A 25000-nucleotide genomic window follows, 5' to 3' on the forward strand; every position below is an offset into this window, starting at 1 on the left:
AAATGTGTATGTGTGTGTGTTTATGGGTATATGTGTTAGAATGGGTGAGAGAGAGTTTGAATGTGTGTGTGCGCATTAGTGTGTATGTGTGTGTGTGAGAGCTTAATTATATGTGTTTGTGTGAGTATATACATGTGTGTTTGTGTGTGAGTAAATATATGTATAAAAGAGGCTTATTTGTGTGTGTGTGTGTGCGTGTGGTTGTGTATGCGTGTGTACATAAACGTGTGCATATGCGTGTGTGTGTATGTATGTGTATGCTTCTCATCTGTCATGTGTTTCTCTCCACACCCGCTCATCAAACAGGCGCTGGATGAAGGAGTGTGTCTCACTCAGGTCCTTTACTGCTGCTCAGACTCTGCTGGAGGAAATGAACAGCTGAACTGAGGAAAACACTCGATCTTACAGGTAAGACCCTCTGATCAGTCACAAGACTTTAGTCTAACAAGAGTCAGAGCTTACTGTCGTAATGAAATCATTAATAAATCAAGACAGGATCAGATTTTATTGTGCTCAAATAAGCAAAATCTAGAGGTCTTTACCTTTTATATAAGACACTTCTGATACCAAATGATCAACAAGAAGTCAACTTATTATTTGCTGTTTATAAAACTCGGAGAGACGACAAGACTACTGTCAGGCAGTGTAGATAATGTATCTGCTAATAGAAAGACTTCTTATCCGGCTTTAAATGATTTGGCTAAGCAAATTTAAGAGCGCAGAATATTGCAGATGAAGATTAGACAAATTAAATAGTCTTAAAACTCGATGCATTTGTTTACAAAACCCTTGCAGAACTTTCAAGAAGTTGATCATTTCAAGAAAAAATGAGGCGATGAATCCATAAAAATGGTGTTTATTTTTAGGTGGTTTTGCTCTGATAATGCACACTGTTTCTCTGTCTGCATTTTTTCCCTCAAATCATAATATTTATAAATCAACACATGTCTACAAGCAGAAAAGCTTAGGATGTCATGTCTTGTTTTCTGGAAAGTATATAAAAATCATGCATCACTGCATATTTTTTTACTAGTAATTTTGCAAGATACTAGTATTCAGCTTAAAGTGATATTTAAAGGCTTAACTAGGTTAATTAATCTAATTAGGCAAGGTAGATTAACTTGGCAATTGATTGGACAACAGTGTTTTATATGTAGACAATTACTTTTATAAAAATTGAAAACTGCTTTCATACCAGACAAACTAAAAGAGGTAAGACTTTCCCCAGAAGAAAAAATATTACACAAAATACTTTGGAAATGTCCTTGCTCAAATCAAATCACTTTTATTGTCACATGTGTGCTATGATGAGTGAAAAGCTTAGGTGCTGGCTCCAGAAAATACAAAATACAGACAGTGCAAAATACAGACAGACAGTGCAAAATACAGTGCAAAATACAGACAGACAGTGCAAAATACAGACAGACAGTGTAAAATACAGACAGACAGTGCAAAATACAGACAGACAGTGTAAAATACAGACAGTGCAAAATACAGACAGACAGTGCAAAATACAGACAGACAGTGTAAAATACAGACAGACAGTGCAAAATACAGACAGACAGTGCAAAATACAGACAGACAGTGCAAAATACAGACAGACAGTGCAAAATACAGACAGTGCAAAATACAGACAGACAGTGCAAAATACAGACAGACAGTGCAAAATACAGACAGTGCAAAATACAGACAGACAGTGCAAAATACAGACAGACAGTGTAAAATACAGACAGTGCAAAATACAGACAGTGCAAAATACAGACAGACAGTGTAAAATACAGACAGTGCAAAATACAGACAGACAGTGCAAAATACAGACAGACAGTGCAAAATACAGACAGACAGTGCAAAATACAGACAGTGCAAAATACAGACAGACAGTGTAAAATACAGACAGACAGTGTAAAATACAGACAGTGCAAAATACAGACAGACAGTGCAAAATACAGACAGACAGTGCAAAATACAGACAGTGCAAAATACAGACAGACCGTGTAAAATACAGACAGACCGTGTAAAATACAGACAGACAGTGTAAAATAGAGACAGTGCAAAATACAGACAGTGCAAAATACAGACAGACAGTGCAAAATACAGACAGACAGTGCAAAATACAGACAGACAGTGTAAAATACAGACAGACAGTGCAAAATACAGACAGACAGTGCAAAATACAGACAGACAGTGCAAAATACAGACAGACAGTGTAAAATACAGACAGACAGTGTAAAATACAGACAGACAGTGTAAAATACAGACAGTGCAAAATACTGACAGACAGGGTAAAATACAGACAGTGCAAAATACAGACAGACAGTGTAAAATACAGACAGTGCAAAATACAGACAGACAGTGCAAAATACTGACAGACAGTGCAAAATACAGACAGACAGACAGTTTAAAATACAGACAGTGCAAAATACAGACAGACAGTGTAAAATACAGACAGACAGTGTAAAATACAGACAGTGCAAAATACAGACAGTGTAAAATATAGACAGTGCAAAATACAGACAGACAGTGCAAAATACAGACAGTGCAAAATACAGACAGACAGTGCAAAATACAGACAGACAGTGTAAAATACAGACAGTGCAAAATACAGACAGACAGTGTAAAATACAGACAGTGCAAAATACAGACAGACAGTGTAAAATACAGACAGACAGTGCAAAATACAGACAGCGCAAAATACAGACAGACAGTGTAAAATACAGACAGACAGTGCAAAATACAGACAGACAGTGTAAAATACAGACAGACAGTGTAAAATACAGACAGTGCAAAATACAGACAGACAGTGTAAAATACAGACAGACAGTGTAAAATACAGACAGTGCAAAATACAGACAGACAGTGCAAAATACAGACAGACAGTGTAAAATACAGACAGTGCAAAATACAGACAGACAGTGTAAAATACAGACAGTGCAAAATACAGACAGACAGTGTAAAATACAGACAGACAGTGCAAAATACAGACAGTGTAAAATACAGACAGTGCAAAATACAGACAGACAGTGCAAAATACAGACAGACAGTGCAAAATACAGACAGACAGTGCAAAATACAGACAGACAGTGTAAAATACAGACAGTGCAAAATACAGACAGACAGTGTAAAATACAGACAGACAGTGTAAAATACAGACAGATAGTGTTAAAAACAGACAGACAGTACAAAATACAGACAGTGCAAAATACAGACAGACAGTGCAAAATACAGACAGACAGTGTAAAATACAGACAGACAGTGTAAAATACAGACAGTGCAAAATACAGACAGTGCAAAATACAGACAGACAGTGTAAAATACAGACAGACAGTGTAAAATACAGACAGTGCAAAATACAGACAGACAGTGCAAAATACAGACAGACAGTGCAAAATACAGACAGTGCAAAATACAGACAGACAGTGTAAAATACAGACAGACAGTGTAAAATACAGACAGTGCAAAATACAGACAGACAGTGCAAAATACAGACAGACAGTGCAAAATACAGACAGTGCAAAATACAGACAGACAGTGCAAAATACAGACAGACCGTGTAAAATACAGACAGACAGTGTAAAATACAGACAGTGCAAAATACAGACAGTGCAAAATACAGACAGACAGTGCAAAATACAGACAGACAGTGCAAAATACAGACAGACAGTGTAAAATACAGACAGACAGTGTAAAATACAGACAGTGCAAAATACAGACAGACAGTGTAAAATACAGACAGTGCAAAATACAGACAGTGCAAAATACAGACAGACAGTGTAAAATACAGACAGTGCAAAATACAGACAGACAGTGCAAAATACAGACAGACAGTGCAAAATACAGACAGACAGACAGTGTAAAATACAGACAGTGCAAAATACAGACAGTGCAAAATACAGACAGACAGTGCAAAATACAGACAGTGCAAAATACAGACAGACAGTGTAAAATACAGACAGTGCAAAATACAGACAGACAGTGTAAAATACAGACAGTGCAAAATACAGACAGACAGTGCAAAATACAGACAGACAGTGCAAAATACAGACAGACAGTGTAAAATACAGACAGTGCAAAATACAGACAGACAGTGTAAAATACAGACAGTGCAAAATACAGACAGACAGTGTAAAATACAGACAGACAGTGTAAAATACAGACAGTGCAAAATACAGACAGTGCAAAATACAGACAGACAGTGCAAAATACAGACAGACAGTGCAAAATACAGACAGACAGTGTAAAATACAGACAGTGCAAAATAGAGACAGACAGTGTAAAATACAGACAGACAGTGTAAAATACAGACAGACAGTGTAAAAAACAGACAGTGCAAAATACAGACAGACAGTGTAAAATACAGACAGACAGTGCAAAATACAGACAGTGCAAAATACAGACAGACAGTGTAAAATACAGACAGACAGTGCAAAATACAGACAGACAGTACAGTGCTCTGTTATACATCATTTGGGAAATATTATAAAACGAGTAAAGGTGCTGGAAATCCTGGAAAATGCTTGATTTTTAATGGTGTTTTCAAGGTTAGAAAAGTGCTTGGATTTTGGACAAAAGTGCTTGAACCTGCTTGAATTTGAAATTGCATTCAGGGCTCGAAATTGCGACCGTTTTGGCTGCATATGCGGCAGAGATTTATCTATGCGAGCTCAAAATATATTTGGGAGCATTTGTGCAGGTGCTTAAAATTGTTGCCGTGTGCACTGCAAAATGTTCACCACATGCGCGTATTTAGGAGCCATTCACACAAGTGCATATCTGCACCTAAAAACACCAATGCAGAGCTCAGGAATGGTTTAAAACAGTCAACATGTCATCTGGCTGCAGTAAACAAAGCCTGCAATGCTTCCCACGCCTACAAGCTCTTCTGATTGGCCCACTGCTCCTGCACTGAACGCGAATACATTGGTTAATATTCGCTGTCAATCACTCAGTCAAAGTGATTCCTTCAGATCACAGGGAGCTACAGCAGCGGAAATGTAAAGCTCTGGGTACGAGAGAAGGAAAACAACACTGACTGATTTGATTACAACAGCACCTTTATACTAAAGTAATATTGAAAATAATAAAAAGTTATATTAATGAAAGCTTACAAACTATGGTTTCCATGTTTAGTGACTGACAACAGATGACATAGGAGCAGTTTATTAATTTGCAGCAAGAATATTTTCGGATTCATAAGGATTTTTACATGAAATTTGAATAGCAGTGCACATGAAATATCATGAACGATTTATTTATTTAATTAATTAATTTATTTATTATTTATTTTTATTTACTTATTTATTCGGGGTTTTTTTTCTTACTGTTGTTATTATTTGTAAGTTTTGTATGTTATCCTGGAGTTGTTTTGTCGTAATGTGTTGTTCAGATGTTCAAACGTCTTGTTTTAGTGTTGTGAAAAACCCAATAATTGTTTTTTTTATATATATAAAAAAAAAAGCTGGGCGTCACTTAAGGACACAAAGCATTACTGGGGAAAAAAAGCTGAACAGAGATCAGACGTCAATATGTTCGCTCACACAGACAGACAGACACGACTGCTAATGTTTTCCTGCAGTGACACTATTGATCAGGTTAATGCAGGACAACTGAACTAACTACACTAACATTATGTAAAGAATAGCTGATGATGGACTGTTGAATTATTAGTAAATAATGCACACCTGGGATGCACTATTATAATAACTCCCCATCCCGGAGTGCATTATTGTGCTTCTCCTCTGGTGTCCACTGTTGAGACGCTGTGTTTGAGAGTTCATTTGTCAGGTTTTTGTCCTCCTCAAATGTCTCCTGTGTGTAGCACTAGTTTCCACATCTCCTCCTTCTGTTGTGTTTTGATGTGATTTTTGACTGTGAAATAACTAATTCAGCGGAGTGATATGGAGCTTTAATGCACTTAAAACCTGCCGGAACTACTTTTTTAATCGGACAATAAAGAAACACCTCAGAATACCCATCAGCCAATCAAGCACTCAACAGATATATGTGGTGTAATGTCATATAAAGTGTACAGCAACACATTTTTTTGTTGTATTTAATATTTTTTTTTAGGATCAGAGAGTGTAAATGTTCTGGAAATAAACCCGATGATCATATTTGAGGCTCATTATTTTAAACGTAATTTCAGTCTAGTAAGTTCTTTACTTTATAGATTTTTCTGAGCAAAAGGATACATGAAGAGCGAGCTGGAAATATGTTTCAAAGGTTGCAGGTTCGATTCCCAGTATCAGCAGGCATTGAAGGTATTGAACACCCAGCTGATGTGCTCTTGAGCAGTCAGGTATTAATAAATTAGTGCAACTGAGCTTGGAATGATCTGGTCTTTAATAATAATGTTATTAGATCATTTTTACAACATTATTTATGTTGAAGTATTCACAATTTTTTCACAAGATTGAACAATAAACTGTATGATGTTTAGCGTACTGTCCTGGGAGAGAGGCCTGAGCTCATAAGATCCTTGAGCCTGGGGTTCCCTCCCGTTTGCAGGGCAAGAGGGGAGTTTAAGCTCAGGTAGATCTTTAGAACTCTTCTGCTGTTTACAGCTTATGACCAATTAGGGATTGTTATGAAGAGATGACTACTGACTAGGAGCACGTCTTTTGTGCCAGTTTGCATTAGTCAATTTATTTAAGTTGCATGTCTTTGGGAGGAAAACTGGACCCAGGGGAGAACATGCAAGGTCCACTCAGGAACATTGACTGGCCTGGTCAGGACTTGGACCAGTGTCATTCTTGCTGTGAGGCAACAGTGTTAACCACTGGGCTGCTATGCCCCCCAATGGAGGGAATTAGGAGGAGCAGGGGTGGAAGGGGAGATTCTTCAAGGCAAAAATAACTGTGGTATGAAACTCTAGATCACAGGTGTCAAACTCAGTTCCAAAAGGGCAGCAGCTCTGCACAGTTTAGTTCCAACCCTAATTAAACACACCTGATCAAACTAAAGTTCTTCAGGCTTGTTTGAAACCTACAGGTAAGTGTGTTGGAGCAGGGTTGGAACTAAACTGTGCAGAGCTTCTGCCCTCTAGTAATTGAGTTTGACACCCCTGCTCTAGATATTTATGGTGAGTTAGGAATCGTCTGATTGGTGAATCATGTATTGGCTAATACGGGACCGGCTGTGATCAATCATAAGCACAAGATCCTCTCGAAATTAGTATATAAATAAACTTCACCCTAAAAATAAAAGTAAAAAAGTATTTTTTACCTCTTAAATACCTCACCAATAGTAATAATTATTATTATTAGTATTCAATAAAATAATAAATTACATAATATTACATTATATATAAAAGTATAAATATTATGTATTTTCCTATTTTTATTCTTATTTACACACACATGCACTCGCACACATAAACACACACAATTGGATTTGTCTCTAAATTGTACATTGGTATATTAGATTTGACAATTTAATTGTCAATCAACATCCAGAATTGGCTGAAATGTTTATAAACAAAACCATAACATCAGAATGCATGTGATAGATTATGAATTAGCCGTTCAATCTGATCATAGGGCCAGCACAGTGGCACTGTGGGTAGCACAATCACGAAGAATCAAGACTGTTGCTGGTTCCAGCTTTGGCTGGGTCAGTTGGTGTTTCTGTGTGGAGTTTGCATGTTCTCCCTGTGTTGGCATGGGTTTCCTCTGGGTGCTCTGGTTTCCCCCACAGTCCAAACACATGAGCTATAGGGAAATTGGGTAGGCTAAATTGTTCATAGTAAATGAGTGTGTATGGATGTTTCCCAGTGATGGGTTGCGGCTGGAAGGACATCCGCTCCCTAAAACATATGCTGGAATAGTTGACTGTTCATTCCGCTGTGGCGGCCCCAGATTAATAAAGAGACTAAGCTGAAAAGAAAATGTCCCGCGGGCCAAAGTTGGCCCATGGTAACCTTTAATTTGGCCCACCATCTCATCTGAGAAGAATGTTAGGAAGGTGGTTGGAGCAAACGCCTTTAACAGAGATGTTTTATTGCTGTGCTACAAAAAAAAGCAACTGAAATTAAATGTTTCAATTAAACAAATGAATCAGACTTTTGAAATTTAAAATCTGTCACAAAAAGCAATGCACAAGACATGGGCAAGCAAATTAAGGCAAAGGCAGGAGCAGGTTGACTAGTGCTTTCAGCATTGAACTCCATTGTGTTATAAATGGGATTTTTTATGTTTTTACTGTAATTAGTTCATTATAAAATGTTTAAAAAATATACTAATTAATTAATATAAGGGCTGCACGGTGGCACAGTGGGTAGCATGATCGCCTCACAGCAAGAAGGTCGCTGATTCGAGTCCCGGCTTTGTCATTGGCGTTTCTGTGTGGAGTTTGCATGTTTTCCCCTTGTTTGCGTGGGTTTCCTCCTGGTGCTCCGATTTCTCCCACAGTCCAAACACATGCGCTATAGGGGAATTAGGTTGGCTAAATTGTCCGTAGTGTTTGTGTGTGTGTGTGAGTGTGCATGGAAGTCTCTCAGTAATGGGTTGCAGCTGGAAGGGCATCTGCTGCGTAAAAACATATGCTGGATAAGTTGGCGGTTCATTCCACTGTGGTGACCCCAGATTAATAAAGGGACTTTGTCGAAAAGAAGATGAATGAAAGAATGAATAATTAATACTATTCAAAGCAAAATTTTCTAGTTATTTTTAAAATATTTGCAAATAAATCAGGAAATTACACATGGCAAACATATATTTAGCCCACATCCCTCAATCAAGTTTGGGTTTTTGACCCTTTATAAGAAAAGGTTTGGGCACCCCTGCTTTAGAGGATTTTATTTTATTCTACAAGCTTGTGAAATCCAGTGTACCAGAATCAGTCCATAGTTTTTTGTTTTTCAGACTGTGACCTCAGTTAAACCTGCAGCAGTATTGAGCCTGTGTGAAAGTGCTTGTGCAGAAGATCAAAAAGGGGGCATGTCATCATGTGTGTGTGATTGACAGCTCAAGTCTCCGCCCCCTCTTGAGTGCTGTTTTGTTAGTGTGTCGGCTGGTGTTTGTTCACTCTCTTCAGCCGATCATGTCCTGTGTGTTATAAAAGCAGCTTCATGGTTTTTCTGGATAAGCTGCGTGTATCGTATGATGATGACAGCAACTCTTGCTTCCCACAGGCCGCCAGAATGTTCCAGAGGAGGAAGAAGAAGAAGAGGAAGTTGGAGATCTCCACACCTAAGAACTTCCAGCACCGCGTGCACACTTCTTTTGACCCAGTTCAGGGTTGTTTTATCGGGTTGCCGCCGCAATGGCAGAGCCTCATAGAGACGCTGAAGAGGCCCAAACCAGTGGTGGACCCGTCCAGCTTCACACAGGTGCAGGTCAGACCACAGAAGGTAAAAACACCTGCTTATGGATGCATGCATCGTGTGTGTGTGTTTTAGAATAAACAGTTATATTGATCATTATAATATAACATGATTTAAATATTATTGTAACTATTAAGTATATAGCACACGTTTTTTTCTTCTGGAGAAAGTCTTATTTCTTTTATTTCGGCTAGAGTAAAAGCAGTTTTTAATTTTTTAAACCCCATTTTACAACCCAAGCTCATTCTGAAAACATAGTCCTCTGGACGTTTCCGGAGACCACGAAATACGTCCCGGGAGGTACGTATGGCTGCATTTCATTTTTTTAAGCGAACGCTACGGGGCGGTGTGACGCCGTTCCCTTTCGCGCTTGCCGGCTGACCGCTTACCTCCGTGTGGAGGGCTTTCCCGCCGCAATCAGTTTGTCTGGTCAGCTCATCGTGTGCGTCGGCGGACTTCAGATGCAGAGAGGAGGAGTTGACAAAGGCGTCCAGCTTCGAGTCCGGGGAAGAGCGTTTCCAGAAATCAGGTAAGACAAAAACAGAATCCAAAAAATAAAGCGAACGAGTGAACAACAGGGTGAGAACGTGGTGAAATCTGAAAAAAAAAAACAGACGAGGGCTTTTCTTTTTCTAGACGGCTTTTCTAAATTGTTGCTCAGTTTAGGAAAGTGAGTGAGCGGGCGGGCGGTAAAACTGGTTGGGTTCAGGGAAGGAGGAGGGTGGGTCAGCCGATTGGCCGGTCGCGCAGTCAATCATTCAGTCAGTCAGACAGCGGCCTCTGGTGGGTTGACGCAAGAACAGCGTGGGTGTGAACGGCACTCGCGAGAGACGTTCCAGATACGAAAAAGCGCACACAGCGACCTCTCGCGGATTCGCAAAAACAAAAACTGCACAAATACGTACCTCCTGGGACGTATTTCACGGTATCCAGAAACGTCCGCTGGACTACGTTTTCAGAATGAGCCTGGGTTGCCATTTTAGGGACAAAATTTTTAGCCCCTTTAAGCCTTATTTTTTCCCGATAGTCTCCAGAACAAACCATCGTTATACAATAACTTGCCTAATTACCCTAACCTGCCTAGTTAACCTAATTACCCTAGTGAAGCTTTTAAATGTCACTTTAAGCTGTATAGAAGTGTCTTGAAGAATATCTAGTCTAATATTATTTACTGTCATCATGACAAAGAGAAAACAAATCAGTTATTAGAGATGAGTTATTAAAACTATTATGGTTAGAAATGTGTTGAAGAAATCTGCTCTGTTAAACAGAAATTGGGGGAAAAAATAAACAAGGGGGCGAATAATTCTGACTTCACCTGTATATATATGTCTACATATATTTCTAGATCTTATTTTCCTCCAATAAAGTATTCTAAAGTATTCAATTAATAATCTCCAAAATTAATTATGAATTGTTCATAGCAGTTTGCATATTTTCATAAATATTCAGCAAAATAAGGTGTCATTGTTGTGCATGGATAGATCCTGTACGTTGTACATTCCTGTAATACTATGAGATGTTTTACAATATTATGTATTTACTATGTATTTAATAACCAGGTCAGTGAATCTCACAGAAACACATCCTGATCATATTTCATTCTGAAAAGAAAGAAAAAAAATCAGTGATTGCTTTAGTTATAAAAATCTGTACATAGTTTGAAATATTTACAAAAAAGCTATTTTCTCTCAACAAAGCAAAACATATGAGGAATATATAAACTGATGTTGACATAAACTGATAATAAATATGATTTATTTATTCATATTTGTTTGGTTTTTGCACAGCTTTGTGACTATTTTTATGACAATTCAACAAATTTATCAGGAAAATAATATGTAGTTATCTTGAGTTTTTATTTTATATTTTTGTAGAACACAATTTTATAAGTTTTTCTGACTGTAAATCTTGTCTACAAGTGAACGAACTACAGAGAAAGTTTTATAATATAGTTTTCTGCTGGATCCCAGGACATGCTGGAATATTTGGAAATGAACGAGCTGACAAAGCCGCCAAAACAGCCCTTACAAGATAAAGGAGTGCAAAATCCCACCTTCGGATTTAAAGCCACTAATAAAAGGCGATATTCTAAACAAATGCCAAGCAGAATGGGATCAGTGCTCGCAAAATAAACTTTTTGAAATTCAGCCAGAAATAGAAAGAAAATCTCATTTATTTTTAACTCAAGACGCGATGAGATTGTTTATACATGAACATTACTTAAAGGAGAAGAAACACCCAAATGCCAATATTGCAGCAGAAACCAAACTGTTAAACACATACTTGTGGAATGCCCTATTTTTAATGTTATCAGACAACAATTTTTATCAGGAGAGACTTTACATGAAATATTTTTAAATGTAAATCCTTCTAAAACTGTACAATTTTTAACAAAAGTAAACATTAAACAACTGTTTCAGATTTTTATCTTATATATTATCATTATGGCGAGGCAGTGGCGCAGTAGGTAGTGCTGTCGCCTCACAGCAAGAAGGTTGCTGGTTCGAGCCTCAGCTCAGTTGGCGTTTCTGTGTGGAGTTTGCATGTTCTCCCTGCCTTCGCGTGGGTTTCCTCCGGGTGCTCCGGTTTCCCCAACAGTCCAAACACATGCGGTACAGGTGAATTGGGTAGGCTAAATTGTCCGTAGTGTATGAGTGTGTGTGTGTGTTTGGATGTTTCCCAGAGATGGGTTGCGGCTGGAAGGGCATCCACTGCGTAAAAACTTGCTGGATCAGTTGGTGGTTCATTTTGCTGTGCTCCTGTGCTGTGGCATCAACTCAAATGTTGTCAATTAGCCAATCAGAAACGTCCAAAACCTCGACACCATCATCTGAGCTTTTTCAGAGGCAGAATAAACTGATTGTGTGTAAACTTGACTTTCAAGAAGAGTTATAACCATTTCTCAAACAATATCTCTCTCATTATTCTGCTATTAAGCAGACCAGAAACACATTTGATGATCCTAACTTACCTAATAGAGAAACGTTTAGTCACATTAACATCTGACTTCTTTAATGGTTATTTGCCCTTTTATACAGTGGATGTAAACTTCTGCTTTCAACTGTATGTCTTATATTTTTCTTCCAGTCATGCGCGTAATGGCTCTGCAGTAATGGTGCATCTGTTAAACAGGTTCTGTCTGTGCTTAATATCTCCTCTGTAATATTTCCCCAGGGTTCTCACGTATCAGACGCTCCATTCAAATCTTTGAACAATCTGATCTGAAGTGTTTCTGTGGGCTAATTATGACCTGACAGACCTGCTCAACATCACACTTATATAATCATTTACTCTAGTAAATCATGCGAATGCAGACGTGCTGTTTCAGAATCATCAAACCTCTCATCTGCTGATCCTAATCATTTATAATAATAATGTCAACATTGGGTGGTGCAGTGGCTCAGGGGTTAGCACTGTGGCCTCGCAGCAAGAAAGTCACAGCTGGGTCAGTTTGCGTTTGCATGTTCTCCCCGTGTTGGCGTGGGTTTCCTCCGGGTGCTCCGGTTTCCCCCACAGTCCAAACACATGCGCTGTAGGGGAATTGATCAACTAAATTAGCCGTAGTGTATGAGTATGTGTGTGTAAATTAGTGTGTATGGGTGTTTCCCGGTACTGGGTTGCAGCTGGAGGGGCATCCTTGTTTAAAACATATGCTGGATAAGTTGGTGGTTTATTCCACTATGGGGACCCCTGATGAATAAATGGACTAAGCCAAAGGAAAATTATTGAATGAATGAATGAATGAATTCCAAGGGTTTTTTCTTTAAATTATAAGGCATTTTATGAGTTATTTTCTTAGTAATAAAATATACATTCTGAACTCATTAAAAACAACAACGACAGAACATTTAACATTAATGCAGAGATTGTTTAATATAATATAAAATAAATATGAAAAATATTCAGAGAAAAAAAACATAAGAAAAGGGAAAGCAAGAATTACTGGGTTATTGTTAATACCCAAACACAATATTATTCCCTTCAGTGTCCTTCCCTGTTCTTTACATTTGAGAAGCAGGGTCCAGAGCTTATTTTCAGCTATAAATAACTCATAATTTAATTAATATATTAATGAATTCATAATTTAATTTAAATATGTTAATAATTCATAATTTAATTAACTAATTTTATTAATCATATTAATAAAATTCATTATTTAGTTAATATGATTAATTAGGACATCACTTTTGTAAACATGTTTCAGAAAAAAATATAACCATTGTGCAAAATATGTCAGTGAAAGACACTTCAGCAATACATTTCAGTAAAATGAGTTTTTAGACTGAATATGGGTCTGTAAAACCAGGAAAAAAATTAATATTTCATATAAGTAGACGGCGTTTATTGATCTGTAATTGCCTTTTTTCAATAATTGTGCTACTAGATGTCTATAACATCATCATTAGCACTTAAAAGTGATGCTAAAAAAGATTTTGTGCTTGTCCGTTTGTCTACTTCTGAAGAAGAACGTTTCGTTTCATTTTCACAATCCAATTTCCAAAATAAAGCAGGTGTATAATGGCAAGCAATGAAGCAAAGGCCATGGCTGTGTCCGTGCATGAGCTCGCAAACATGAAAACAATTTCAGCTTTAATAAAATTCATTCATTCCAGCATTCATTCATTTTCTTGTCGGCTTAGTCCCTTAATTAATCCGGGGTCGCCACAGCGGAATGAACTGCCAACTTATCCAGCAATTTTGATGCAGAGGATGCCCTTTCAGCCGCAACCCATCTCTGGGAAACATCCACACACATTCACACAAACACTCATACACTACGGACAATTTAGCCAACCCAATTCACCTGTACCGCATGTGTTTGGACTGTGGGGGAAACCAGAGCACCCGGAGGAAACCCACGCGGAGGCAGGGAGAACATGCAAACTCCACACTGAAACACCAACTGAGCTGAGGCTCGAACCAGCGACCTTCTTGCTGTTAGGCAACAGCACTACCTACTGCACCATTGCCTCGCCTTTAATAAAATTGTGATTTAAAAAAATAAAAATCAGAAAATATATGAGTATTGAAGCACTAAAGCACCGTCAATGAAGATAACTTGTAAAATGCAAATAAAAATTATTTCAGACAGGAAACGGCTCACACCACTAGCGGGTTGTGGGCGCCCCCTAGTGGAGGCGGGGCCCTAAGCAGCTGCTCAATTCGCTTATAGAAAGGGGCCGGCTATGCTCCTCTCCACCAAATCAGCTGGTGTATGGTGTACAGTCTGGCGCAATATGCAATATCAAGCTGGATACTGCACACTGGTGGTGGATGAATAGATTCCCCCCAAAAATGTGTAAAGCTCTTTGAGTGTCCAAAAATACGCTATATATATATATATATACATGTAAAGAATTATTATTATTATTCATTCATTTTCTTTTCGGCTTAGTTTCTTTATTAATCTGGCGTTGCCACAGTGGAATGAACCGCCAACTTATCCAGCATATGTTTTGCACAGAGGATGCCCTTCCAGTCACAACCCAACACTGTGAAACATCCACACACCCATTCACACTCAGTTTTAGCTTACCCAATTCACCTATGCATGTGTTTGGACTGTGGCGGAAACCGAAGCACCCGGAGGAAATCCATGCAAACACTGGGAGAACATGCAAACTCAGAAACGTCAACTGACCCAGCCGATGCTCGAATCAGTGACCTTCTTCCTGTGAGGTGTTTGTGCTACCCACTGCGCCACCGTGACACCACTATTATTATTTGATGATCGTTCGATTAATTTCTTCCGTGTTTTTATTTATTTATTTGATATTTTTATGTGTAATTTTGTATATTTTATGCAGATCACCTACAAAATCCCTATGAGAATAAGCTGACGAAAGCTTTCCAAATAGAGTTTGTTACAACCTCTTTCATGTTAGTCTAGGGTAAAAGTAATAACATTTAAAAGGTGTGGTACTTTTACAAGATGATGGGTTAAAGCAAAAGACACAAACAACAAGACTGCCAACAAAAGTGATTAAATGTACAAAAAGTGAAATCAGAATAATGCCCAAATATATATACAATAAGAAAAATATTTACAATAATAAAGTAAAAAAAAAAACAAAGTATCAAACAAAATTAGGTCAACTCAAGAGCAAGGGGACGCCAGTGAAGCCAAATCAAAGAAATAAATATAACAAAACAATTCTAACTCATAAGCAAACCCCTTACCTCACTAGAAACATGAAAAGAAAAATCTTCAGCGCCGAGCGCCGTAACCTTACCTATTCTGAACTAAAACAAAACAAATACATAAGTGGCATTCACTTTCTTACCTGGTGTTTTAAACAATGGATTGACTACGTGTATGTAAGATGGAAGTCGTACGACATCTTCCCTGTCCACCTTACTCCGAGGACAAAGTTAACTATCAATAATCTCTTTTTGTTTGCCAGGTAAGAGTTGTGCCAAAGTAACAAACAAACAATCGAATATAAATGTACAGAAATCACAAAGTCGTTCAAAAATGGGCAGAAAATATACTAAATAATTTTATCCAAACGAAAGTTAAGCAAAATTAACGAATAACAAAATCATGTCGGCAAAAACACACAAAAACAGGATCAAAGGAAAAGCGCGCTGTCATCCGCTCTCCCTGGCGTCCTTATATGTGACAGCGCCACGTCACCCAATGATGAGTGACTGGTCTCCTGACCAATCGGCTTCCGCGAAGGCGTACCTAAAGGATACGACAGGTAGAGATGGGGAGAGAGAGAGAAAAAGAGAGAGAGAACGGGACGCAAAAATTCCACCAATATACGGCAACCGTAACAGAGTTGATGAAGTTGTTTTGTGAAATTAAATTAATCTCGCAACAGAAAATGTTTTTCCAATATGGTGCAGCCCTACCGTAAACGCTCCTGCAGGCTGTAGGGTGACAGTAGATGTGTTTTAATCTGGTATTTCTCCTGTGTGACTAAAATCTTGAGTCTGTGCTGGTTTTGACTGCTGTGTTTTCTCTTGTAGAGCATCGTTCGTGGAAGTTTCATCGGACACGAGGACTACATTTCAGCGGCGATCGCTCAGATGAGCCGACTCTCCGTCACCAGCTCCAACTCTTTAAGAAGAAGGAGTCCGTCTGTGAGAAAAAGAGCGCAATCATTAGGTCGACTGGGGGAATTAGCAGAAGCAGAGACTTATGAATATGAGGAACTCAATAATACTAACCACAGGAATAGTTCAGATTTACACAGAGGATCCAGACCGATCCAGAGTCCGCAAACTGAGTCTAGACAATCACCAGCAAGAGCTCGATCCGTTCACGAGGCGACCATGTTTACAGGACTGATGCCCAGAGATATCTTACTGCACAGGGCTGGGTGTGAAGGAACCGATAATGCTGGGAATAAACCAAACCAGAGGCCGGTGTCGTGTTTGTACAGCCAAAGTGATGGAGCCAAACTGAACTCGGATCAGCTGAAGATGGAGACGCAGAGGAGGCCGCAGTCTACCTATGACTTTAAGGTGCGTTTATTTTAGGTTTAAGATTCTGACACTATGATAGCCTTGGATAAAAACATCACGGTATTGTGATTACAGCTCTAAAATATATTCTTTATAAATGACAAGAACTTTTTTCTCCAATACACATAATATATTATGTTCTCCCTGCGTTTCCTCCGGGTGCTCTGGTTTCTCCCACAGTCCAAAGACATGCGGTACAGGTGAATTGGGTCGGCTAAATTGTCCAAAGTGTATGAATGTGTGTGTGAATGAGTGTATGTGAATGTTTCCCAGAGATGGGTTGCGGCTGGAAGGGCATCTGCTGTGTAAAAAACTTGATGGATAAGTTGGCGGTTCATTCCGCTGTGGCAACCCCGGACTAAGCCGACAAAAAAATGAATGAATGAATGATATTTTGGAGCATGTAAACATGTCAGGCTGAATAATTAAAACAAATTATTGACTATTGGCGGCACGGTGGCTCAGTGGTTAGCACTGTGGCCTCATAGCAAGAAGGTCACTGGTTCAAACCTCGGCTGGGTCAGTTGGTGTTCCTGTGTGGAGTTTGCATGTTCTCCCCGTATTGGCGTGTGTGTGTATATGTGTATGGTTGTTTTCCAGTACTGGGTTGCGGCTGGAAAGTCATCCGCTGTGGAATAGTTGACAGTTCATTCCGCTGTGGTGACCCTTAATAAATAAGGCACTAAGCCGAAGGAAAATGACTGAATGACATGTTAGGAAATAGCTGACTCTTATATGATAGTCATTTGTAGACTTTCTCTTGTAGTGTAAGATCTCATTACACAGGCTGCAAAACAATTTCCCCCTCACTCTCATGTATTATGTTGGGATATTGCTTTGCCTGGTCCTAAAAGCTCGGGGGTCTGGTTTTATATAGGTTATTGCAATGAAAAAAGTTGATTTTTATCTGCTAGTTCTGACATTTTATGTGCAATTCTGTTTATATTTCTCTATTTTTTTGCTCATGTTCATGATGTTGTGAGAAATCATGCTTGGGAGAAAAATTGGAAAAGAAATATGTCCATTCATTCATTTTCTTGTCGGCTCAGTTCCTTTTTTTAATCAGGGGTCACCACAGCGGAATGAACCGCCAACCCATCCAGCTAGTTTTTACGCAGCGGATGCCCTTCCAGCCGCAACCCATCTCTGGGAAACATCCACACACACATACACTCATTCACTACGGACAATTCAGCCTACCCAATTCACCTGTACCGCATGTCTTTGGACTGTGGGGGAAAACGGAGCACCCGGAGGAAACCCACGCGAATTATGAGAATAAGATTTGAAAAAAAAAGCAACATGTCAATTCAGATAAATCCCAAGACCAAAAGTCAAATTGTGAATCGCTTAACTTACACTCAATTAGTTTTATTTTTCATTCCATTAAACATACAGACTGTTTCAAGGAAACACAAAATAGAGAGATGATTGTTTTCCACCACATTTCTAATCATAATAGTGTTAATAACTCATCTCTAATAACTGATTTATTTTATCTTTGTCATGATGACAGTAAATAATATTAGACTAGATATTCTTCAAGACACTTCTATACAGCTTAAAGTGACATTTAAAGGCTTCACTAGGGTAATTAGGAAAAGTTGGTTAAATGATATTGATAATGTTGTTCTAATAAAGAGCACTTGGGAAATATTTGCAAAAGAATTTAAATTTCACAGGAGGAATAATAATTTGATCTTCAACTGCAACTGCAACTGGAAAATAAAGAATAAAGTCAAAGTGTAAGCAAAAACAGCTGGAAACAACCTGTGTAATTCATCAAGCTTCCATATCACCCAGCGGATTGACACTGATAATATTACTGAATATTCAGTGTCTTTTACACCCCAGCTGAGCAAGATGAAGGTGGAATCTGACAGTGGGATGTTTACAGTAGTTATGACGCCGCTTGAGTTTGTAGCTTGCAGTCATTGATTTCACTGATGATAAAAACCTTCAGCATCAAGTTTCAACACAGCCTCTGATTGTCAACAGGAGAAAATAAACAGCACTACATTACATTACTGTTACATTTAATGTTTAATACATCTCACTCTGCTCAGTGTAGTAAATCAAACTAAACATTGCAGAATACATACAGCTGAAGTCAGAATTATTCACCCTCGAGTTTTTTCTTTGTCAAATGATGTTGAACGGAGTCAGGAGTCTTTCCACAGTGTTTCCTCTAATATTTGTTCTTCTGGAGAAAATCTTATTTGTTTTATTTCGGCTAGAATAAAAGTAGTTCCTGATTGTTTTAAACCCATTTTAAGGTCAATACTATTAGCCCCTTAAGCAATATTAGTTTTGGATTGTCTCCAGAACAAACCACTGTTATACAATGACTTTCTTAATTACCATAACTTTACCCTAATTACCCTAGTGAAGCCTTTAAATGTCACTTTAGGCTGTACAGAAGTGTCTTGAAGAATATCTAGTCTAATATTATTTACTGTCATCATGACAAAGAGAAAATAAATCAGTTATTAGAGATGAATTAATTACTTAATAACTAATTAATAACTATTATGATTAGAAATGTGCTGAAGAAATCTGCTCTCTGTTAAACAGAAATTGGGGGAAACTATACAGAGGGGGCTAATAATTATGACTTCAACTGTATAAATGAAAATAATGCACTTACAAGAAGTCAACAAGCTGGAGATAAAGGTCTCTGAAGCTTTAACAATAACAAAGTCATCCTGTTATAGATTATATCATGTTAGATTCCCCAGAATTCAGAAACTGATAAAGCGCAAGCTTCAGATATGTGGATGCAAGTGTTATGCTTACAGTACATGTGTTGACAGTACACCTGATGTGGTCAAATTAATCTTCCTGTGTGTAAGGAGGGATGAATTGAAAGAATAAAGTATTTTGATTTTGACAAAGCGAAGGAAAAAAAAAAAATGTTGCCATACAAAGTAAATGAAATGACAAATGAATTTTCCACAGCTCAGAACTTTTCCTGTAATCTCCAAAAATAAACAAATGAAAATGAAACAAATGGAAATTGTGTGTGTGTGTGTGTGTGTGTGTGTGTGTGTGTGTGTGTGTGTGTGTGTGTGTGTGTGTGTGTGTGTGTGTGTGTGTGTGTGTGTGTGTGTGTGTGTGTGTGTGTGTGTGTGTGTGTGTGTGTGTGTGTGTGTGTGTGTGTGTGTTTGTTTGTTTGTTTGAGTATAACATTTGTATATGTGTGTGAGTTTGTATGTATGTGTGTTGTAGTAAGTGTGTGTGTTAGAATGTTTATATGTGTGTGTGCATATGTGGGTATGTGTGTGTTAGAATGGGTGAGAGTCTGTGTGTGTGCGCGTTTGTGTGTTTATACTGTATGTGTTTGTGTGAGCACAATATGTTTATATGTGTGTGTGTGTTGTGGTGAGTGTGTGTTAAAATGTGTATGTGTGCACGTGTGTATGTGTGTGTGTTTATATGGGTATATGTGTTAGAATGGGTGAGAGAGAGTTTGAATGTGTGTGCGCATTAGTGTGTATGTGTGTGTGTGAGAGAGCTTAATTATATGTGTTTGTGTGAGTATATACATGTGTGTGTGTGTGTGTGTGTGTGTGTGTGTGTGTGTGTGTGTGTGTGTATATACACTCTCAAACTAGACCCTTATATCAAATAGACTGCATCATTATCAAAACTAACAGAGGGGTCAACCACATACAAAAACTCAACCACGACTAAAAACTCAACTATTTAGTCTCCACTACACTTCCTAATCTGCAATTGCCTCTCTGAATATCACACTAACTGTACCCAAAAAAAAAAACAAAAAAAAAAAAAACTAATACTACTAATACTCCCCTTCTTAGACTTTACAGACCTGAAACTTGCCTATAGCACTTATTCATTGTTGTGTAAATTGCTTCCTTGTCCTCATTTGTAAGTCACTTTGGATAAAAGCGTCTGCTAAATGACTAAATGTAAATGTAAATACAAATACATTCCAACAATTAAACTAAATTATTTCAAACGTGGGCGGTGCGGTGGCGCAGTGGGCAGCACTTTCACATCACAGCAAGAAGGTCGCTGGTTTGAGCCTCAGCTGGGTCAGTTGGCATTTCTGTGCATGTTCTCCCCATGTTGGCGTGGGTTTCCTCCGGGTGCTCCAGTTTCCCCCACAGTCCAAACACATGCGCTGTATTCTAAAATGCGGAAGTGCGCTTTGTTTTTCCTATGGGAGAAACGACTAGGAATAATAAACGGCAGAAAACGGTCAAACTAGTCACTCTACAAAGAAGTGTTTGCATGATTATACAGACAAAGTAGAATAATTTAAAGTTTGCAACATCAAGCAGCAAAACAAGCTGTTTATAACGTCTAAAAATGAATGAAAGCGAATGAGACCGGAAGTCTCGAGCCAAAATGACTCAAATGGCTGCGGCCGCTCGTAGACGGAGAATAAGGGGAATAAGTAGAGAACAGAAACTAGCAGTCCAAACTGCCATAATAAAAAATATAATTGCAGAGCAACCTGTTTTCTCTTGTGCTTGATGTTTAACTTTACTAGGTAAAACTGTCCGAGATATAAACAAAAGCAAGTGATGCATCAACGTTTGATTTTAAAAAAAATCTTAATTTGGTTATAAAACTTTATAATCATTCATTCATTCATTTTCTTTTCAGCTTAGTTCCTTTATTAACCAGGGGTCGCCACAGCTGAATAAATCAACAACTTATCCAGCACATGTTTTCCTCCGCGGATGCCCTTCCAGCTGCAACCTATCACTGGAAAACACCCATACATTCTCATTCACAACTACGGGCAAGTTAGCTTACCCAATTCACCTAAAGCGCATGTGTTTGGACTGTGGTCCCGGAGGAAACCCACACGAATGCGGGGAGAACATGCAAACGAGGCTCTAACCAGTGACCTTCTTGCTGCGACTGCGCCACCCTGCTGCCCAAATTTGTAATCATTATAATAAATTATAAAAATATTAAAAAATAAAAATGAACAAGATTAATGATATGATGTATTTCCGGAAACTTCCTACTTCTCTGTTTATTGGTTTGACTTCACAGTGGCTTTCTTTTGACCGCCCCTGTCATTTTAAAGAATGTGCGCCACAATGGCGCACGCGTCAAGTATAAAAGCCTCGTCCTTTTCATGAGGTGCGAAAACGGTGAAAGTATAAATCAGACTTAAGATGTTTTTTTGTTTTTTTCTGTGCATCTAACCCAGGGATGGGCAAACTCGGTCCTGGAGGGCCAGCGTCCTGCACAGATTAGCTCCAACTCTAATCAAACACACCTGCGTATAGATTTCTAGTGATCCTGAAGACACTGATTTGCATGTTCAGGTGTGTTTGATAAGTGTTGGAGCTCAACTGTGCAGGACACCGGCCCTCCTGGACTGAGTTTGCCCATCCCTGATCTAACCTGTCTTTGGTACTGTTCAATTTAGTAATTTTATTTTACCACTAATTTTGTGATTTGATATTGCGATATTGGTCTTCAGTTTAATACTGAATGGTCTTAAAAAGTCTTAAATAGGACGTTATAAAATCTGCAGAAACCCTGTTACAAGACTTCAGTCTATTATGCTGCTGTATTTTCTCCGGTTTACAGCGCATTTAAAGAAAAAAAAGTTTATTTATCTTTACAAATTTATACAAATTATTCAGCTTGATTCAAAAATTCACTTAATTTTGAAATATTATTTCTGAAAACAAAATTATAGCTTTTGCTTGTCCTGTAAATGCTTCTTGATTTAAGATTTTTTGACTTAAAAACAAGACAAAAGCTCCAAGCATGCAGTATCCCTGAAAAACAGATGTGCATTTTCTCTGGTTTACAGGTCAATTCTCCAAATCTTCCAGCTGCATCTAAACCCAATGGCACCAGCAGTCCAAAACCAGGCCATGGGATAATCTCTATGCAGACGCCTCGCCGTTCCTCCACTGATAACACCCTCAAACTCTCCACTATCCCAGCCGATGTTCCTCCAGCACAGGACAGCCCGTCAGAGCCCAGACAGGCCCCAAGCGGAGCCTCGTCTCCTGGGCTGACAGAGCCCAGCGTCACACACACACAGTTCAGAGCCGCGCTGCAGATGGTGGTGGATCCGGGAGACCCGCGCTCATACCTGGAGAACTTCATCAAGATCGGGGAGGGCTCGACTGGGGTGGTGTGCATCGCCAGAGAGAAGCACAGCGGACGACAGGTGGCCGTCAAGATGATGGACCTGCGCAAACAGCAGAGGAGAGAGCTGCTCTTCAATGAGGTGATGCATGCGCTGTGTATGAAAACAAATCAATCTGGAAATAGAGTATGGAAGGTAATTCCTGCCAACTTTAAATAAATCAATTAAACCTTGGACATTAAAATGAAAACCAGATTAACAGTTTCATTATAAAACACTGTTTGCTAAATATCTGCCAAAATTGAAAATAAAATGAAATTTTAAAACTGAAAATAAAATGCAAACAATTTTTACAAAGCGTGCTATTAATGTTTATACAACAGTTCTGTCTGACTCTCAAATCTGATTGGCTGATAGCCGTGCGATAATCTGCAATATCAGAACTCCTACAGCCTCTTTACCCTTTGTGTATTACTCCGCCCACATACAGCCAGCAAAAAGATGCTTGCTCAGCTGTTCAACTGTCAGCTTATGACTTGAATCCGGAAGAAAGTAGTTCCTCATACAAAAGTGTTTTTGAGACTCTCCATGTTTGATTTTGTTTTTATATACACAATTATGCCGTCAAACTGTTGTATAAACGCAATATCACATGAGTAGTAGTGCGATATGGCTGTATATCGGCACTGGTGGGGGCACTAAGCCAACGCACGCCTCCCACCAGTACCGATATAGAGCCTTATCGCACTGCTACTCGTGTGATATCGCTCATTCACGCTATAATAGTGACACAATTCAAATAAAAATGTACATTTAGGTTTTCCTTTTATTGACACTTTTATTTTTCATTTTCGATTTCATTTTCAACGTCAACCTAATATGCAAATTAGGGGTGTCATGATTTCGACTTTTAATCGAAATCATGACACCAATGCTTAATTTCGATTATCGAATCAAAAAATAGAATCGTCGATGCTGCCACGCCCCCATGTCACGTCAGCTTGGCTTGCCAAGCGGGAAAATAACAGGCTTGTTGAAGTGCTTGTTGAACTGCAGAAGCAGGAGACCCGTCGACAGAGCTTAAACCCTCTCCTCTTTCAATAAAAGTCGCCGGTGTGCAAGCATTTTGGATTTCCAGTGAGTTATGTTGACAACGTTCGTGTTGTCGACAAAAAAAAACACCATTTTGTAAGCTCTGCTATGTACGTATTACGTACGGTTCGTCCGATTGACATCACGGGCATCGCGATCCTCCACCCGCCCCCATTGCAAATCCGCTCGCGAAAAGTTCACACTCAGGCCCTGTTTACACTGTCTTTGTTTTTAAATGGCATTTTAGAACGACAACGATTTGACATCCACAGTGGCGTGTAGCATTTCTGAGCAGCCCTCCTTCCTCTCTACCTCTGAAAATGCACATCACGTGACCACACAGACACAGACACACACACAACCATGCGCTCGAGACAGCAGGTCCAGGCAGTCAGAGGACTGCTTCAATCTTTCACTCACTTGTACTTAGTCATTTTAGTGAACACCTCAGATGCTGTTGGCTGGTTCCTGTTGGTTGTCCGTCTTTTTTACCGACGCCATTATAACGACACAGATCACTGCCTATTCACGAGTCCCGCAGAAAAAGTGATTGACAGGTGTAATTATGTGTGTAACTTGCCTTTATTCATTTACTGTATGATTTGTTTATGGGTAAAACAAAGACCATGCAGGTCAGGTAGTTTAAACGGTAGGCTACAAATAATTAATTGGTCATTAATTAATTAATTATTCACAATCGAAAATCGAATCGAATCTTGCCGTTAAAATCGAAAATGTAATCGAATCGAGGATTTGGAGGATCGTGACACCCTTAATGCAAAGCTTATGCTAATCAGTGGGAGGGGCATATTCGAGGGAGCTTTAAAGCTTTAAATTTGGGTAGGCAAAATCAAAATAGCACTTGGGTTTAAGAACTTTTAAACATAAAAGCACTTATAAAGAATAAATAAATCACTTCAAGTGTCCACCCCCCCCCCCCCCCCCCCCCAATAAGTGTTTAAAACAATCTATAAAATGGGCAATGCAGTGGTGCAGTAGGTAGTGCTGTCGCCTCACAG

At 38.8% G+C, this 25000-nt stretch overlaps 1 protein-coding gene across 12 annotated transcripts in view; it reads left to right on the plus strand.

Moving 5' to 3' along the window:
• Positions 1–25000, plus strand: part of pak6b (p21 protein (Cdc42/Rac)-activated kinase 6b) — a 58697-nt gene that overhangs the window by 21283 nt on the left and 12414 nt on the right. For 8 of the 12 annotated variants that reach the window (XM_068215536.2, XM_073933014.1, XM_073933016.1 and 5 more), the window contains 4 exons: positions 307–408; positions 9128–9346; positions 16298–16795; positions 22605–23030. In XM_068215536.2, coding sequence (XP_068071637.1) covers positions 9137–9346; positions 16298–16795; positions 22605–23030 — 1134 coding nt within the window. In that variant the 5' untranslated portion in view covers positions 307–408; positions 9128–9136. Of the gene's footprint in view, positions 1–306; positions 409–9127; positions 9347–16297; positions 16796–22604; positions 23031–25000 lie in introns of those variants that run through there. The other 4 variants (XM_073933019.1, XM_073933021.1, XM_073933020.1 and 1 more) reach the window with 2 other exon arrangements.

This window comes from Danio rerio, chromosome 20 (assembly GCF_049306965.1).
Source record: "Danio rerio strain Tuebingen ecotype United States chromosome 20, GRCz12tu, whole genome shotgun sequence".
Taxonomy (NCBI): Eukaryota; Metazoa; Chordata; class Actinopteri; order Cypriniformes; family Danionidae; genus Danio; species Danio rerio.